Source organism: Martes martes (assembly GCF_963455335.1).
Source record: "Martes martes genome assembly, chromosome: 16".
NCBI lineage: Eukaryota > Metazoa > Chordata > Mammalia > Carnivora > Mustelidae > Martes > Martes martes.
In genome coordinates this window covers 19423045-19440356 of record NC_137904.1, presented here as the reverse complement: position 1 = coordinate 19440356, position 17312 = coordinate 19423045, and the positions used below count along the sequence as shown (strand labels likewise).

The window sequence follows — 17312 nt, the reverse complement described above, 5'->3', positions numbered from 1 at the left end:
AAATACTTACTATATTTTTTCTAGTCCTTTATATGTATGTATACACTTATATTTATAATTCATTTGAACTGTATTTTGTGATGTGAAATAGACACTCCCTCCGCAATGGTTAACTAATTGTCCCATCACCAATTCCCCCACCAAATTGAAATACATATCACACACATCTTTGGGGATGTTTCTGGACTTTCTGTTTGTTTCCTTGGTTTCTGTGTTAATTAAACTGGGAAAACTTAAAGAAAGGATACTCAGGGGTGCCTGGGTGACTCATTTAGTTAAGTGTCCAAACCTTAATTTTGGCTCAGGTCATGGTCTCAGGGATTCAGCCCCTCCTGGGGCTCCCCACTGGGCGTGGAACCTGCTTAAGGTTCACTTTCTCCTTCTCCCTCTGCCTCCCCCCCCAAAAGGGATGCTCAAAGGCAATTGGTAGCCTCAGAATACCTTTGAAGGTCAAAGACAAGCTGCCAAATTATCTTGTCTGTATGTCCTTCCCTGTTTTCTTTTTATATGATGCCTCTATGTTGGTTACATTCCTGTCTCCTGTTGCTTCCTGTCACTTCTTTAGACATGGTGGAAAGCTTTGGTGAGAATTCTTAGGATATATGCAGTCTTGGTTTTCGTTGAATTCTGGGGAAGTCACCTATGAATATATATAATAGCAAATGTCAGTAGCTTTTGGATTTCCCTGCAAACTTTTTCAATACTCCTGGGTATGGCCAATAATCCATAAGAGGTAGGCAGGCTCTCAGGATCTTCACACTGGAGGCCAGGTTTTCTCCTCTCTGCATGTTTCCCTCCTGCAAAGGATGCGGCTTGTCCTGGTATGGGAGGCAGGTGAATTTGGAGGGCACTCTACAATGTGTAGGCAACCTCTATATTTACAAACATTTCTAAAACTCAGCTGCTTCAAACTAGGCTTGAGAAGCGTTCGCTTATGGTGCTGTGGGCCCGACTGGTCTCTGCTCAGCTCCAGGAATGTCAGCGATCCTGGGGTGGAAGTAGCTTGAAGCCCGGATGGGCAGCACGCCGGGCCAAGGTCGTACTGTTTTAAATACAGTCGCTGTAAAATATTTTAACAATCTGTAGGGCACACCAATTTTTATTTTAGGGAGAGAGATTTAATTCTTTATGCATAACTTTCTAGGTAGGTAGAGCAGGTGTCGTAAGGGAGAAAGGGCTCGTCACTCAGTAAGTCCGGTTTCCCTCGCAGTAGAACTCTGAGAACCTGATTCCTCACGCAGTGCTCCCAAGAAACCCGGCTTTTCCGCACCGCTGGGCAGTGACCGGACCGACTGTGGCCTCGGCCACTGCGACGCAGGAGCGCGCGGCCACCCCAGCCCCAAGCCCAGCCCCAGCCAGATCCAGGGGCGGGGCCGCGGCCGCACTGGGGATGAGAGCCGCGGGCCGCACCAACCCGGCTCCAGGCGGAGTCGCGCCGCGCCCGCCCCGCCCTCCGGGACCCGTGCCGCGCCCCGCGCCGGCGAGCGCGCCTCCGCACTGGCCTGCGGCAGCCGGACTTGCCTCCGCCTAGTGGCCCGCCGCGGGCAGGGAGCTGGCGGGCGGCGGGGCGAGGCATGGCGGGCCGCCGGGCGCCGGGAGAGAAGCGCTGGCAGCTGGTGCGCTGGTGAGTGGGCACCGGGGGAGCCGCGGGGCCTGGTGCGGGAGCGAACCCGTGCGCCCCGCGCCCCGAGGTCCGGTTGGGCGCGGAAAGGAGCGGGGCGCTGGCCCAAAGTTTCTTCTTGAGCTGAGGTTGCGGGGCCAGGTTTACAGAGAGGCGCTGGACTGGCTGGTCGTAACCATCCCGCGTCCCTGCGCGGGGTGTTTGCGGCTCTCCGGAGAGGTCGGCACTGGAACCTGGGACCCTGTCCCTGACGTCAGGTTTTGGGGGGCCCTGCCCTCCTTCCACAGGCTCATAGGCTGGGTTTCCCTCCTTCCTCCCCCCCCCGCCCCCAACCTCAGCTTTCTGATTTGTGCCATGGGGGTCCCCCGCCCACCTCCACTGCTTCTGCTGCTTTGGTCGGGCCACGGAATTGAGTCCCAGGGGCACAACCCACAACCTTCAGCTCCCCTGTTCAAGGAGATAGCCCTATCTATCTATACAGGGACCTCTGAGGTGGGGCACTTTGGAGTTGCGGGCTCAGAGATGGCGGCTTAGGAGGTGAAGGAAGAGGTCCCTGCGTGGGTGGGTCGTTGCCCCTACCCCCACCGCAGTCCTGCTCAGGCCTTTGGGTATCAGGTTACCTGACTGCAGGCTGAGCGGGTTTCAGACGCAGCAGCATCGGGAGTCACCTGGGTTGGGCCTATGTCCCCAATGTCCAAACGAACCTTGAGGGCTGCTTCGGCCGGAGGCCTGACCTCTGCTTGGTGGGATTTCGAATACAAGGTAACCTGCTTTGGGAGAAGTCAAAAAATCAAAGGAGAATGTCTGGCTGGGACCCCTCCCCATCCCACATCATCCTACCCACACTAGGTCCAGGGAGCATCTCTGAAGTAACATTCTGGACACATCGAACCAGGCATACTCTGTAACTGGAATACAAAGAAGAATATCATCAATAATAACAACCTGAGCTTCCTGCATACTTTATTCTCTCTCCAGGATTGGGGTGTTGCAGTCAGTCTTCATAGTGATGCTCAGAGGAAGGTATCAGCATCCCCATTTTACAGATGAGGAAACTGAGGCTTGGAGAAGGAAAGTGGTTAGTCAAGGCCACCAGCAAATAAGTGGTCGAGTCAGGGTTTCTGCCCAGGTCTTGCCCAGGGGGTTAACTTCTCCTCTGTTTTGCCTATTTCCTGGACTATCCCAACCAGCCTGGCTGGACGGCCAAGTTCCCATTGTCAGAAAATTCTAACATGTCAGAGCAGAAGGGGTCATTGGGTTTCCAGCCTGCTCAGCCTCTGCGCTGGGAAGATCCCAAAAATCAAAGTCCAAATAATCAAAATTGTCGTTTAGAAGTGGAACCATTTTTAAAATTAAGCCACCAGTACATAAAACAGATAAAAGTAGAGTTAATCTGCTTAAAGAGTTAGTGGAAAGCTGGCAGTTACTTAGTGTCCTCTCCCTGGTAAGGAGGCAGTACCCCAGGACTGCAGGATCTCTCGGATCAGTGTTCTTAGTTTAATTCCTCTCCCGCTTCATAGAGGAGGAAATAGGAAGTTTTACAGGGGTAGAGCTTAGATTCCTGGTCTGAATCTCTCTCTTTCTCTGCCCTGATGCTGCCTGACTGGGTTGGATCTTGGGCTGAACCGAATAATGGATGAATTTTTGTTAGTGCCCTAATTAGGTTTGGGGTTACTTTTCACCCCCAGGTAAAAGTCCATTGCTGTGAGAAGGTCCTGAAGATGTGGCTTGAGTGATCAGGCATTTGGTAGGGAGCACTCTTGAGGGCAGGGCACCCTCTGATCCTCTTGGCATGCTCCCAACATGTCAGCTTTGGCCCCTGGTTCCAGAATTTCACGTTGACTTGGTTTGCTCCACTCAAACTGGCTCAAGAGAAAAAGGGGATTTATTGGCTCACAGAACTGAGAACTCCAGGGACTTTTCATGTTTCAGGCACAACTGCTCCTAGGTACTCAAATGTCACCAAATAATGCTCTATACTCTTCGTCTGTTTTCCTGTTTTGCTTTTAGTCCCTTGTGAAGGCAAGTTGGCTATCAGCAGCTATAGGCAGCTCTCCAGTTAGCAACCCTCATGGAAAGAGCTCTCCTTTCTCAGTAGTCCCAGCCAGCCTCAGGATGTCATGTCATTGGCCTGGCTTGGGTCACATGACCATCCTAGAGTCAATCACCAGGATCAGGGGGATGGACTGCTCCCTTTGGCCAGGCTGGGCCATGTGCCCACTTAGGGAGCTGAGGGCTGGGGTCACCAGTACCTCAACCACAGAATTTTGAGTGGTAGAGAGGGTGACGAATGGTAAATTATTGATGCAAATCCACAATAAAGCTAAAAGGCAAACTAGAAACTGGATAATAATATTTACACAAAATAGGCTGACTGCTAATTTGCTAAATGTAAGAAGTGCTCTTATAAATAAGCTTGAAGGGGCACCTGGGTGGCTCCCTTAGTTAAGTGTCTGATTCTTGATTTGGCTCAGGTGTTAATCTCAGGGTCGTTGAGATCAAGCACCTCATGGAGCCCTGGGTCAGGCTCCACATTCAGCAGGGAGTCTGCTTCTCTCCTTTTCCCTCTGCCCCTACCCCCGCTCATGCTCATGCTCATGCGGCGTGCGCTCTCTCTCTCTAAAATAAAGAAATACATCTTAAAAAAAAAAAAAACTTTAAGAGAAAAAAAGATAAAGAAGAAACCACCCCTGACTCCTGACTAGGTGGCTTAAACAACAGACATTTTCTGACAGTTTTTTTCAGACAGTTTTCTAACAGAAAACAGACGTTTTCTGACAGTTCCGGAGGCTGGAAATCCAAGATCAGGATGCCAGCATGGTCGGGTTCTGGGGAGAGCCCTCTTCCTGGCTTAGGGATGGCTGCCTTCTCCCCGTGTCTTCCACATGGTGAGAGAGCATAGAAGCTCTTCTGGTGTTTCTTCTTATAAGTACTCGAATCCTATTGGATCAGGGCCTTACCTAACCTTAGTTCCACAAAGGCCCCGGTAGAGTTGTATTGCAGGGGTAGGTCCTCAATGTATGAATTTGAGGTGGGGAGTGAGAGGACGGGGACACGAACTCTCAGTCCATAATAGTTACCCAGAAACACTTGGGAGTCTAAGTGGTGAATGATTCAGGCTCAACACCCTGGAAGCTGGTGGATGCTGCTCGGGGTCTCATTGGGGGAATGATGTCTGAACGTGAAGCAAGGGAGCCCACATGTGGGGGATCGCTGCAGAAAGAGCTCATACAGAACAAGGACCTCCCCACAGCAGTGTAGTCTCCACCAGGCTGTGCAGGACTGGTGTTCAACAGTGCCACCTTGTGGTGCTGAGAGCAAGCGCACTAGAAGGCTGTGGGCTACAGTTCTCTCTACATCTGGTATTTCAGAAGCAGAACTGAGGAAGGCTTTGGGGTTTTGGGAGCATTCAAAAGCAAGATATTAAACTTTATAATGTAATAACGGAGGTTGAGGGAGGAGGAGATCCAATCAAATTCTTACCCTAAGATATTGGCATAGTGTGTACCAGTTCCACAGGAAATGAACACATCTGTCAAGCTGTTGAACTCCTTGGTAATAAAATAATTTTCAGCTGTTCAGATCGGCTACCCTTTTAATGTGCTCATGGTACATAAGAGCAGAGACATATCTAAATAGCCACGGACTATGGGGCAAGGCTTTAGTAGTTCTCTCATAAAATAAAATGCTTCAAGTGATTTTTAAAAGTGAAAATCCGGGGCATCTGAGTGGCTCAGTCGGTTAAGCATCTGCCTTTGGCTCAGGTCATAATCCCAGAGTCCTGGGATCGAGCCCTGCATCAGGCTCCCTGCTTAGCAGTGAGTCTGTTTCTCCCTTTCCCTCTGCCCCTCCACCTGCTTGTGCATGCTCTCTCTCTCAAATAAATAAATAAAATCTTAAAAAAAAAAGTGAAAACTCAAGGCAGGACCACTTTTAATCTTTACCTGTGGTAAGCTGCCATGTTCAGATTTGTGGGAGAATTAAAATCTTTTGAGAATTAGGATATTTTATTATTTTTATTTTTATTTTTTTAGATTTTATTTATTTATTTATTTGACAGAGAGAGCCACACAGAGAGAGAGAACACAAACAGGGGGAGCGGGAGAGGGAGAAGCAGGCTTCCCGCTGAGCAGGGAGCCCGATGCGGGGCTTGATCCCAGGACCCTGGGATGGTGACCTGAACCGAAAGCAGACGCTTAAGGACTGAGCCACCCAGGCACCTCTAATGTTCTTTTTTTGTTTTAGGGTCCCATCCTGATCCTCCATTACATTTAGTTGTCATGCCTCCTTAGGATCCTGTTGGCTGTGACAGTTTCTCAGACTTTCCTTGTTTTGTTTTGTTTAAGATTTTTATTTATTTATCTGAGAAAGAAAGAGAGAGAGAGAGAGCGCAAGCACACAGCAGGGAAGTGGCAGAGGGAGAGGGAGAAGCAGACTCCCCGCTGAGCAGGGAGCCTGACAAGGGCTGCATCCCAGGACCCCAAGATCATGAACTGAGATGATGGCAGACCCTTAACTGATTGAGACACCGAGGTGCCCCCTGGACTTTCCTTGTTTTTGATGACCTCGACAGTTCAGAAGTACTGGTCTTTTTGTAGGACATCCCCCAACTGGAATTTGTCGGATGTTTTTCTCACAATTAGAGAAAAACCCTTATGATTAAGGGTTATGAGTTTTGGGGGAAGGATCACAGGGATGGAGTGCTGTGTCATCACATCATATCGAGGTTACATACCATTAGCAGGATTTATCACTGTTGATATTGACTTTGGTCACCTGGCTGAGGTAGTGCTTAGGCTTCTCCATTGAAAGGTTACTGTTCCCCTCCCTCTTCCCACAGAGTACTCTTTTTTTTTTTTTTAAGATTTTATTTATTTATTTGTCAGAGAGAGAGAGGAGCAAGAGTGAGCACAAGCAGACAGAGTGGCAGGCAGAGGCAGAGGGAGAAGCGGGCTCCCTGCTGAGCAAGGAGCCCGATGTGGGACTCGATCCCCGGATGCTGGGATCATGACCTGAGCCGAAGGCAGCTTCTTAACCAACTGAGCCAACCAGGCATCCCCCCCACAGAGTACTCTTGGGAAGGAAGTTACTGTGTGAGGCTCACCTTTAAGTAGAGCAGAGTTGTGACCTGCTCCCTGGAGGGCAGAGTTTTTACATACATTGTTTGGAATTCTTGTGCATGGAAAATTTGTCTCTTTCTCCCCTTTATTTATGTATTCATTTATTTGTATCAGTATGCACTCATGGATGTTTGCTCTTATAAAAAGAGCTTTATTTTTAAAATTAAAAAAAAAAAATGTTCTTGGGACGCCTGGGTGGCTCAGTTGGTTAAGCGGCTGCCTTCGGCTCGGGTCATGATCCCGGCATCCTGGGATAGAGTCCCACATCAGGCTCCTTGCTCAGCGGGGAGCCTGCTTCTCCCTCTGCCTCTGCCTGCTACTCTGTAAGCCTGTGCTCACTCTCTCTGACAAATAAATAAATATCTTTAAAAAAGTGTTCTTTTAAAGATTTATTTATTTGAGTGAAAGAGAGAGAGAGAGCGTGCAAGCTAGCAGGGGGTGGGGCAGGCAGAGGGAAAAGGAGAAGCAGACTCCCTGCTGAACAGGGAGCCTGACCCAGGACTCAATCCCAGGATCCTGGGATCATGACCTGAGCCGAAGACAGACGCTTAACTGTCTGAGCCACCCAGGGGCCCCCAGAGCTTTATTAAAATAGAATTCACAAATCCTACAACTCACCCATTGAACGTGTAAAATTCAATGGTTTTTAGTATTTCACAGAGTTGTGCAACCATCACCATAATCGATTTTAGAACGTTTTCATCTCCCTGTAAAGTAGCCCCATAACAACTACCTCTGTTAGCTTCCAATGCCCCTCTCACCCCCTCCCCGCAAGCCTACCCTTAGGCACGCACAAATCTGCTTTCTCTTTGGATTTGCTTATTCTGGACATTTCATATGAATGGAATTGTACAGTCTGAGGTCTTTCGTGATGGGCTTCTTTCACTTAGCCTGCTGTTGAAGCCTCAGGGTTCAGTGCCTGCCTGACCTACTCCAGTGTTCAGCTGAAAAAAATAACCTGTAAACCTGTAACCTGTAAAGTGCCTGACCGTTTTCTCTTTTGGTGATGGGTTGTGTCCTTCTGGAGGGGTCACCCCACTCCCACAACCTGGGGTCTGTTTCTAGGAGCAGCTTCCATTCTCCCTCTTCTCATTCCCTTCAAAATGTCCCTGACAATGCCCCAGGCTCTGGACCCCACTCTCCCAGGGATAATCTGAGAAGCTGCTTCTTGTTCAGGTTTTAATGGTTGAGAGTGGCTTACAGGGTGAGCCTCCGTGGTGTTTAATCTCTCCTTGAGTACAGTTAAACAGGATTTCAGGTACATGGCAGGTTAATGAGGGATGTACGTGGGGATGGGTGGTGTTCCTTCAGAGTGGTCCAATATAGCAAACCCGCTAAGTTAATAAATTGGATTCATTAATAGAGATCACCTGTGTCAGAGCATTCTAGAAAGGAAGCTTCCCCAGGCTGTGATGACTTGGTCGCCGTTGTTGTTGTGACCTTGGCGGGCTGGGCTTTGGTGAGGGGTCTGCATGAGGATGTTGCAGGGGTTTCAGAGGTGATCAGACACTATCTTGACACTTAGCAGGAGACAGACAGGCGTGTAAATGACTCATGTAAAGGCGGATAGAGAGCAACGTTTGGATCAAAGTTAAGCGAGGCCTGCCTGGAGCCCTGGCTCTTCCATTCTGGTGAGAGCATCGGGGCAGACTCTTAGAGGTAGTATGGTTTGAGGGGTTGCAATGAAGGGGGCAGATTTGGGGTAGGGATGGAGGGAGGGCAGTTCAGGTCAGAGCACAGCCTGAGCGAGGGCTCCGAGGTAAGAACAGGCAGGGCATGCTTAGAGAAGGACAGACAGATAGATGAGACAGACAGATGCGGGGGCTCCTATGTGTGATGTGGAGGGGGTGGGATGATCCGGTGGGAAAGGCTGAAAGGGAACAAAGTGGGAGCGCTCGGACTCTCAGGGGAGCGGTTTGGAGGATACCTGATATGCAGACACTAACACTGTGGTAATGTGATATGTAGACACTAACAGTTTTGGGCAGGGGTCTGGGGGCTGGTATGGGGGAGGGAGAGGGTGTGGGTGTGTGTGTGTGTCTGTGTGTAGGGGGCTGGTTAGGAGGACACTGGATGCCATGAGCTGACTTCATGTGTCACCTCAGACAAGTTGACTTCCCTCCCTGGCCTCTTCTTCCTCATCTCTAAAATGGGATCCACCCGTTCCAAGGGGCTTGCTGCAAGCCTTAGAGGGGGTGGGTCTGTCTGTTGTGGGTAAAGCACATAAGGCCTGTGACTTGGTGAAATTGGTGAAGGCTGATGGGGATGGTGGGGAGGGAAGGGGATAAAGATGACCACATGGCAACGGACTCACTCACATTATTTCATATAATCCTTGCCCCAACCCTTCAAACTGGGTGTTATCGTCACTTACACATGAGGAGTCTGGGACTTGGGGTGGACAAATTGCTCATTTACTGTTGGTAAGTGGAATCCAGGCCAGGGTGCCCACAGAGGCAGATGGGGCGCTTGTAGCTGACATGGTTTGCATTCCTGGTTTGCATTCCGCACAGAGGCACGGGGTGGGGGGTGGTGGTGAGTGAGGAGAGAACTGGGGTAGGGGTGGTTCCTGAGTGGGTCTACTTCTCCTGCAGCCTGTGGGCCTGTGTGTGCTTGGTGGGGTCAAGGGCAGCCTTAGTGTGGTCTATCATCCTGGAAGTGAGGGGACATCACTAGCAGGTTTTGGTTCTGCCACGTCTTTGGGCAAGACTCTTCTGGGCCTCCTGTCCTCAGCCTGTAAAATAAAGCTGTTGGAACAGATGAGTGACCTCTTGGTCACTAATGACCTAAGATTTTATGATCAGCAGATCAAAAAGATACTTTTTGAAAACACGGTATACCTGTATGGTTCAAATTGAAGAAGCACTGTGCAGTGCTCCTCAGCCACTCAGTTCCCTGTCTTGGAGACAACTGGTGTCATCAGTTTCTCCCGCAGAGATCACAACAGTGTCATTCCGGGCTGAGTCCCAAGGAGTCCAAGGACCAGGAAAGGCGTAGAAACTTGTCATCAGAAGAGGATGGGATTAATCAGGGTGGGCTTCCTGGAAGAATCACGTTTTGAGCCGGGTTTTACAGGAGGGGAGTCATCTTGGGGCAGGAAGCATATCACAGAGGAGAGTCATGTCCCAACTGGAAGTCACGATCTTCCCTCCCAAACCTGTTCCTGTCCAGTGTGAATGGCACTGTGGCCAGCTGCTGACTCCAGCTAGGAACTGGGGAACAACTCTGCTGCCTGTCTCCCCTTCACCCACATCCAATCTATCACCAGGTACAGCTAACCCTCAAGAGTCCTCCCATTTCACTCCACCTCCAGCACTGTCCCCTGATATTGGTCACCACAGTCCCCTCTGGACCCCTGCAAGACCCCTTCCCTGGCAGCCCTGCCGTTTTCCACCCAGCAGGCTGGATGTTCTTACCCAAATACTCCTGGGATCGTGTGGAGGAGAGTGAAAGGAGACAAGTGCTCTGATGTGGGAGGTCCCAGGACCCATGAAAGCACTCTGCTGCTCTCTCTGCCCTCCCGCCCCCTGCCTTCTGGGAACTTCCCTCACCCAGCAGATAGCCTGGCCCATTGCGCAGAAATCATAGCAGCTGCACAAACTTTCTGCAGTTTGTAGTTTCTCCCCTCCTCTCCCCATATCCTATGTGGAATAGGTAATACCTCTCCTGTATGAAGACAAACTTTTTTTTTTTTTTTAAGATTTTATGGATTTATTTGACAGAGAGAGACACAGTGAGAGAGGAAAAGAGGGAACACAAGCAGGGGGAGTGGGAGAGGGAGAAGCAGGCTTCCTGCTGAGCGGGGAGCCCAATGAGGGACTCGATCCCAGGACGGTGGAATCATGACCTGAGCCGAAGGCAGAGGCTTAACTGACTGAGCCACCCAGGTGCCCCCAAAACATATATTGTTAAAGTCACTCTCCCATGCTCCCCTTCACCCAGTTCTCCCTCCTCCCCACCCAGCTAACTATTTTTATTAGCTCTTTTGTTTCCAGAGTTTCTCTCTATAAAGATAAAATATGTGTTCATATTTTATTCCCTCCCCCCACTTTTTTTTTTAAAGATTTAATTTATTTATCTGACAGAGATCACAAGTAGGCAGAGAGGCAGGCAGGGATGCAGGGAAAGCAGGCTCCCTGCTGAGCAGAGAGCCCCAATGCAGGGTTCGGTTCCAGGACCCTGCGATCATGACCTGAGCCGAAGGCAGAGGCTTAACCCACTGAGGCACCCAGGCGTCCCCCTCCCCCCACTTTTAATATAAATTACACATACAGCTATTTCTGCACTTGTTCTTTGTTTTTTTTTTTTTTCCTCTTAACAATGTATCTTGAAGATCTTTGCATGATAGGGAACAGAGAACACCCTAATTTAAAATATGTTTAATGATTGCACCCTGTTTTTTCCATATGGATGTACTATAATTTATTTAACTAATCTCGTACTGGTGACTGCCTAGGCTGTTCCCAGACTTTTGTTCTTATAAACAATACCACAGAGGGGCACCTGGATGACTCAGTTGGAAGAGCATGAGACTCTTGATCTTGGGGTCTTAATCTTGGGGTCGTGATTTTGAGCCCCATGTTAGGTGTAGAGATTACTAAAAAAAAAACAAAAACCCAAAACCAACCAGACAAGCAAACAAACAAAACCTTAAGAAAACAACAACAAATGCCCCAATACCCTTGTTTACATGCTAGAATCTGTAGATAAATTCTCTGAAAGTGGATCCTTGTGCTACAGAGGAACTGCACTTCTAATTTATTTTTTAATTAAATTAAAAATATCTTAAAGATTTTATTTTTTTATTTTTAAAAAGATTTTATTTATTTATTTGACACACCGAGAGAGAGATCATAAGCAGGCAGAGAGGCAGGCAGAGAGGGAGAAACAGGCTCCCCACTGAGCAGAGCCAGATGCGGGGCTTGATCCAGGACCCAGAGATCATGACCTGAGCCGAAGGCAAAGGCTTAACCCACTGAGCCACCCAGGCATCCCCTAAAGATTTTATTTTTAAGCAGTTTCTGTACCCAACATGGGGACTTTAACTTAGAACCCTGAGATCAAGATTCACACGCTCTACTGACTGAGCCAGTCAGGTGGCCCTGCACTTGTAATTAGGCAAGTGTTGTGAGGTTCTCCTGCAGAAGATTTATACCAACTGACATTCTTGCCGGTAATGTATCCGTTAATATATTGTAATGATATGTTTGCTTATGTCACTATTTGGTGGTTTCTCTCTCCGTATGATTGTAAACTCCAGGGATTAAGTCTCTTTTGCTCATCATCATAGATACTCAGTAAATGTTGAACTCATGAATGGATTCACACATCTACCAGAAGGGGGTGGGCAGAGATGGAGGAACCCATTTGTCCTCACTGTGCCCAGCCCAGCTTCCTCCATTCCTACTGTAGACTCACTGTCCATCCAGACAGTGGCTGAGACCCTGTGAGAGTTTCTGGAAGAAACTAATCCTGACATCTGACTCATGAGTCCCCCTCCAGGGTAGCCCTTCTCCTGCTGTGAAATCAAGAAGTCCAGTATCTCAGTCCTATAAGGAGCTTGGAAAATAAACCCTGGTCTAATGCTTGAATCCCCTGCCCAGCCTCTGGTTACATACTTCCAGTGACACGGAACTCACCCCTTCCAAGTGACTCCTTTCAACTTCAGACAGCTAACTTTTAGAAAGCTTTTCCATTGTTGAGTTGAAACCCTGTAGCTGCCTCCTCTTCAGGGTATTCTAACTAGGACCTTGTAGAAACAGGGCTTTCTGGCAGATGAGCAGTGGGGAGATTTGGGGACAGGTACCCCTAATCTATCTTTTTCTAGCAAGCTGAGTGAACTTTCCAAAGAAGCTGTGCAGAGCGCGGCCTGCCTATCTCCTCACTCTGTCCTGTCCTGCCCACAGGTACGTGCAGGAAGGACGGTTCCGAATTGAGGAGAGGACACTGACAGCCTTCCAGTGGCTCTACAGCCCACAGCAGCATCGCATCCTCAGCCGCGCTGACCTTGAGTCTCCCTCCAGGTAAAGGGAACCACAGCCCTTACTCTCCAAAGGCCGTACTTATGTAACTAGCTGCACACGGGTCTGCAAATCTGCCATGGGGACCACTGCCCTCATTGGCAGAGGAGCCTCCTCCCAGCGTTCTGGAAAGAGTATGTCAGCCTGGGTGCTAGTTCAGCCCCTGCTTTCTCCTCTGTAAAATGGGTATGATTATCATGAAGATCATGAGTCTCAAGGGAAATGATGCCTGCAGAGAATTCTAAGGCCTAGGAGTCAGGTGGTTCCTCTTTAAGAAGGAGAGTGGCTGGCAGATTTGCTGGGCAGCCTCCCCACCCCTCCTTGACCTGGGTGGGTGGAGCCAGCCCTGCCTTCCTCCTCTCCTCCTTCCCTCTTCAGACATCCCGATGGGAGCCTGCGTCTGAGTGGGGGGCTGGGAGAAGAGGGCTTTTGCTGGCCCAGATTCCTGCTCCCAGGCTCCTGCCCCCTCTTCCACCACACTGGACAGATGTGACAAGCATTAGCGGTCTCCACAGAGATCCTGGGTAAACCTGCTGTGGCCTAACCCCCTTCCAAGGCTTTTGCTAGACCTGATCTTGAACTTTCTTCCACGTTCCCCCTCAAGATCTCTTTACACCAGCTCCTAAAGTAGCAGGACCCTCACAGCCAAGAATGAGCCGGCCACACCTCCCTGGGGTGGTTTAAATGAAAGAAGAGTGGAGGTGGTATCATTTGGGGGGGTATGTCATGGGCTGGTCCACAAGAGAACAGGGGTAGTGTTCTACCATTGCTCCCCAGATGACCCCAGGAATAAGATTTAGAAGTCGGTGGGAGACTTTACCTCCTAGATAGCTGCCTGCAATCCTGTTTAGCTAAGAGCAATGCTCTCTCTTGTCTCATCAAGCTTTCAGTAGGTATGGGAAACAGCGAGTTGGTCGGGTACTCTGAGTATCGGTCTGACACTCTGGACGAAGAATGAATTGGATGATGATGTGGAAGTGACAGGAACTCTGGGAAGGGTGACTCAGGCCACCTGGGAACTCTCAGTAGTCAAGGAATGGGTAGTCAGACGAGCGTCCTGGATTCCAGAGGGTGGATTTCAGATAATGTACAGAAAAGACAGAAAATTCCCCGGAGCATGAGACAAGACTATTAGGAAAGGTGCCAAAATGAAATTCTGAGTGTATAGCAGTGAATGCTTACAGGGGAAAAGAAAGAGGCTGGTGTGGCTGCCCTGGGAGAGGCTAGTGACACATGGACAGGAAGGCCACAGGGTCAGGTCACTTGCAGGCAACGTGCAAAACCTTACTGTGTGCCATTCCCCTCTGATATACTAAAGTAGGTTCTCCCTCGCCTTCTCTCCTTGCCTTCAAAGCGCGTGCCATGATCTGACATTCTCTTGTTTGTCTATTTGTTCATTGTCCATGACACCGCCCCTCCCCTGACCATGTAAGCTTTATGAGGGCAGGGCCTTTTCCAGCTTGTTCTTTGCTGTGTCCTTAGGTTCTGTGTCAGAGAAGGAGTTCATGAAGCAGGTACTGGGGGAAAGACAAACAAAGGCAATGCAGGCTCAGAACCTGTAGGAAGGCTGGGAGAGAGGCTAGCCTCCTAGACTCCATGACAGGTGGGCCAGTTGTACCTGCCCAGGGTAACAGCAAGGCAAGAAGAGGAGGCTGAGACCTCCTGCCCATTCCGGTGGCCCGGAGCTAACAGAGCTGCTCTGTCTTCTGAGTGGAAGACCAAGAACGCATTTAAGAGTCACAGGAGTAGGACACCTGGGTGGCTCAGTTGGTTAAGCGGCTGCCTTCGGCTCAGGTCATGATCCCAGCGTCCTGGGATCGAGTCCCACATCGGGCTCCTTGCTCGGCGGGGAGCCTGCTTCTCCCTCTCCCTCTGCCTCTGCCTGCCACTCTGTTTGCCTGTGCTCACTCGCTCTCTCTCTAACAAATAAATAAATTAAAAAAAAAAAAAAAAAAAAAGAGTCACAGGAGTAGAGCTGAGTCCTTGGAGGAGGGCAGCAATCATAAGACAGGATGGAGCCATTTGGAATAAAATCAGCTCTCATACTTGGGAAGGCTCCATCCCAGGCGAGTTGAAGAGGAGGCTGCCATACTCTGTATTAATTTCTGTGACAGAATATTAATAGTTAACGTTTTGAGTGCTTATTATGTGTCATGTGTAAATACTTTGTAAGAATAAATTGATTTAATCTTCGTAACAAGGCTATGATTTAAGTACTCTTGTTCTCCCCATTTTTCAGATGACTCAACGGAGAAACGGGGGTTAAATAACAGCTAGTAAGTTGCTATGCATGTAACCACCACGCACCCTGCCTCTCAGAGAACAAGGCACATGCCCAAAGGCAGGAGATAGCTAAGGTAATGTCTGTCTTGACAAGGAGGAAATAACTCCAGAAACTGTATATAGGGAACTCAGGATTTGTCCGGGTCAATTTCAGAGTTGATTTCTAAAGAGAGGATTTGATAGAAGTGGATGATGGGCAGCAGCACGTGAATTCCCTGAGAACCCATCCTGCTGGGGGAAGCTTATTTGCTTTCCCGACTAGTTTTCTAGACTAGACAGTAGGTTGGTGGTGGCGGAGCAGAAGACTGTAGTTCTGAGTTTGATGAGCGGGCTGCCAGTGGCCACGTCCTGCTCCACATGGAGAGCTGGTGACATTGCTGGTGGCAGGAACCGGGGCACCACCCCAACAGACAAGATGGCAGACTTGGGATCCACAGTGCCCTGGAGGCTGGATTCCTAAGTCCAAGTCTAGTAGGTACAATTTAACAGGGATGAATGAGAAGTTTATTTTGGCCTCCAGTCCTGCCTATACCTGGAGCGAGACAAGGGACTCAGAGGTGTCTGATGGGTTCTGACTGCCTAGAAGCTGAGGTCTAGCCCCATGATTTAGGTTTTAAGAAAATGCTTGCATCTCGAGGCTGTAAGAGCTTGGGGCAGAGTCCAGGGCAGGGGAAGGGAAGGCCCTGCCGTTCTGTCTCAGAGGAAGGTTCCTCTAATAGGAAGTTTCCTCCTTCTGTTCATTTGTTTCGAGGGCACGGACTGAGTGCCTTTTCTCTGGTAACACCGTGCCGGATATGACCCTGGAATGGCTGAGCAGGTTGCATTTCAGGATGATGGATAGAACTGCTGAAGGGACTCAGACCATGGCTGGCCACCTCTGTTTTCCTTTCTTCCTTCACCCTGCTCTGAGTCAGGCTTTGGTGTTGCAGGGCCTCGTTGTGAGACAGACAAGGATTCTGCCTCCATGGGGCACATATTCTAGTGGGAGACAGACCACAGACACATAGACAAGAGAATTTCCTATGGCGACCAGTGTGCTGAAGGTGATAAAACAGGGCATCGAGAAAGCGTGACCAGTGTGTGTGTGTGGGGGGGGTTTTGGATGAGGTGGAAGGCCTCTCTGAGAGGATGTGTCCTGAAGGACACAAGGGGCAGCCATATGGAGAAGCTGCTGGTGGACGGGGGAAGGGGACACAGGAGATGCGATGGAAGAGAACTGCAGGGGCAGGAAACAGCAAGGACAAGGCCCTAAGTATATTCTAGAAGCAGAAAGCCACTGCGGCCACAGCAGGGTGATGCCATGGTCAGCAGATAGAAGGGAGGCAGATTTCCATGAAGCTCAAGAATGGCTTTCTAGCACTTAGATTTGCCTGAGGGTGGTGTGGGCTGCCTCCTGAGGGAGGGAGCTTCTCATCCCTGAGGTGTACAAGCCATGTTCCAGAGGCCGCCTGGTGTGGAGGTTACCAAGGAAAGGACTGAGGCATCCCAAAGGCTGCCTAGAGGACCCCTTCATTCCTTCAACACCTTCAACCTCAGGAGCGTCCCTGGTTTGGCAGAAGCTGGGAGGAAGTCTGGAGTGAATGAAGGAAAGCTCCCAGGTGCCAGGTGCAAAGCAGGGGCAGTTTCAGGGGTTTGGTGATCCCAGAGGCCTCCTACTTCCAAGTCCAGGTAACACTGTACCTCCTCCCTAGGTCCACCCCACACAAAGCTGGAGACCAGGAACCTTGGATCTTTCCCCACCTCCCTTCCCCACAGCCCCGGGGCCCCACGCTCCAGAAACTTCTGTGGGCTGGTGGGCCGTTCCCTCCTCTCCCCCTGGTCCCTTGGGCGCGCCTGCTCGGCCTCGCGCCTTTGTTCCCGAGGAGCCGCCTGAGGCAGTTTCCTAGCGCCGGCGACTAGAGCTTCCAAACTGCGGGCTCCGCGCTCGGGACCCGCCGCACCCCCCACCCGCCCCTCCCTATCCGTCCCTTCTGCTGGGGCGCAGCGGCGTGCGGGCGAGAGGGGTGAGCGGAGCCGGGCCGGGCGGGGCCGGGCCCCGCTGGGACCGGGACCGCGGTGTCTCCTGCGGCGGAGGGGAGCGGGCCGGGCGCGGGCGCGGGCGCGGGCGCGGGCTGGGGCGGCGGGCGCGCGGCTCGAGCGGCTGAGGGCGCGCCCGCCAGGTGTGCGGGCGGCCGCGGGGGGCGGAGGGCGCAGCTTTGTGCGTTCTCAGCCGCCGGCCGGCCGTGCGCGTGTGCGCGCCGCGGTGACGGTGCACGCGGCTGGGCGGGC

The 17312-nt window shown here is 50.6% G+C and overlaps 1 protein-coding gene across 1 annotated transcript in view; it reads left to right on the top strand.

The window, feature by feature from the left end:
- Positions 1–1574: 1574 nt before the first annotated feature.
- RAP1GAP2 (RAP1 GTPase activating protein 2) overlaps positions 1575–17312 on the top strand; it is a gene marked incomplete at both ends in the record, with an annotated part of 215472 nt that continues 199734 nt past the window's right edge. The window contains 2 exon segments of the mRNA XM_080827395.1: positions 1575–1624; positions 12648–12764. Of these exon segments, the coding sequence (XP_080683521.1) occupies positions 1575–1624; positions 12648–12764 (167 nt within the window).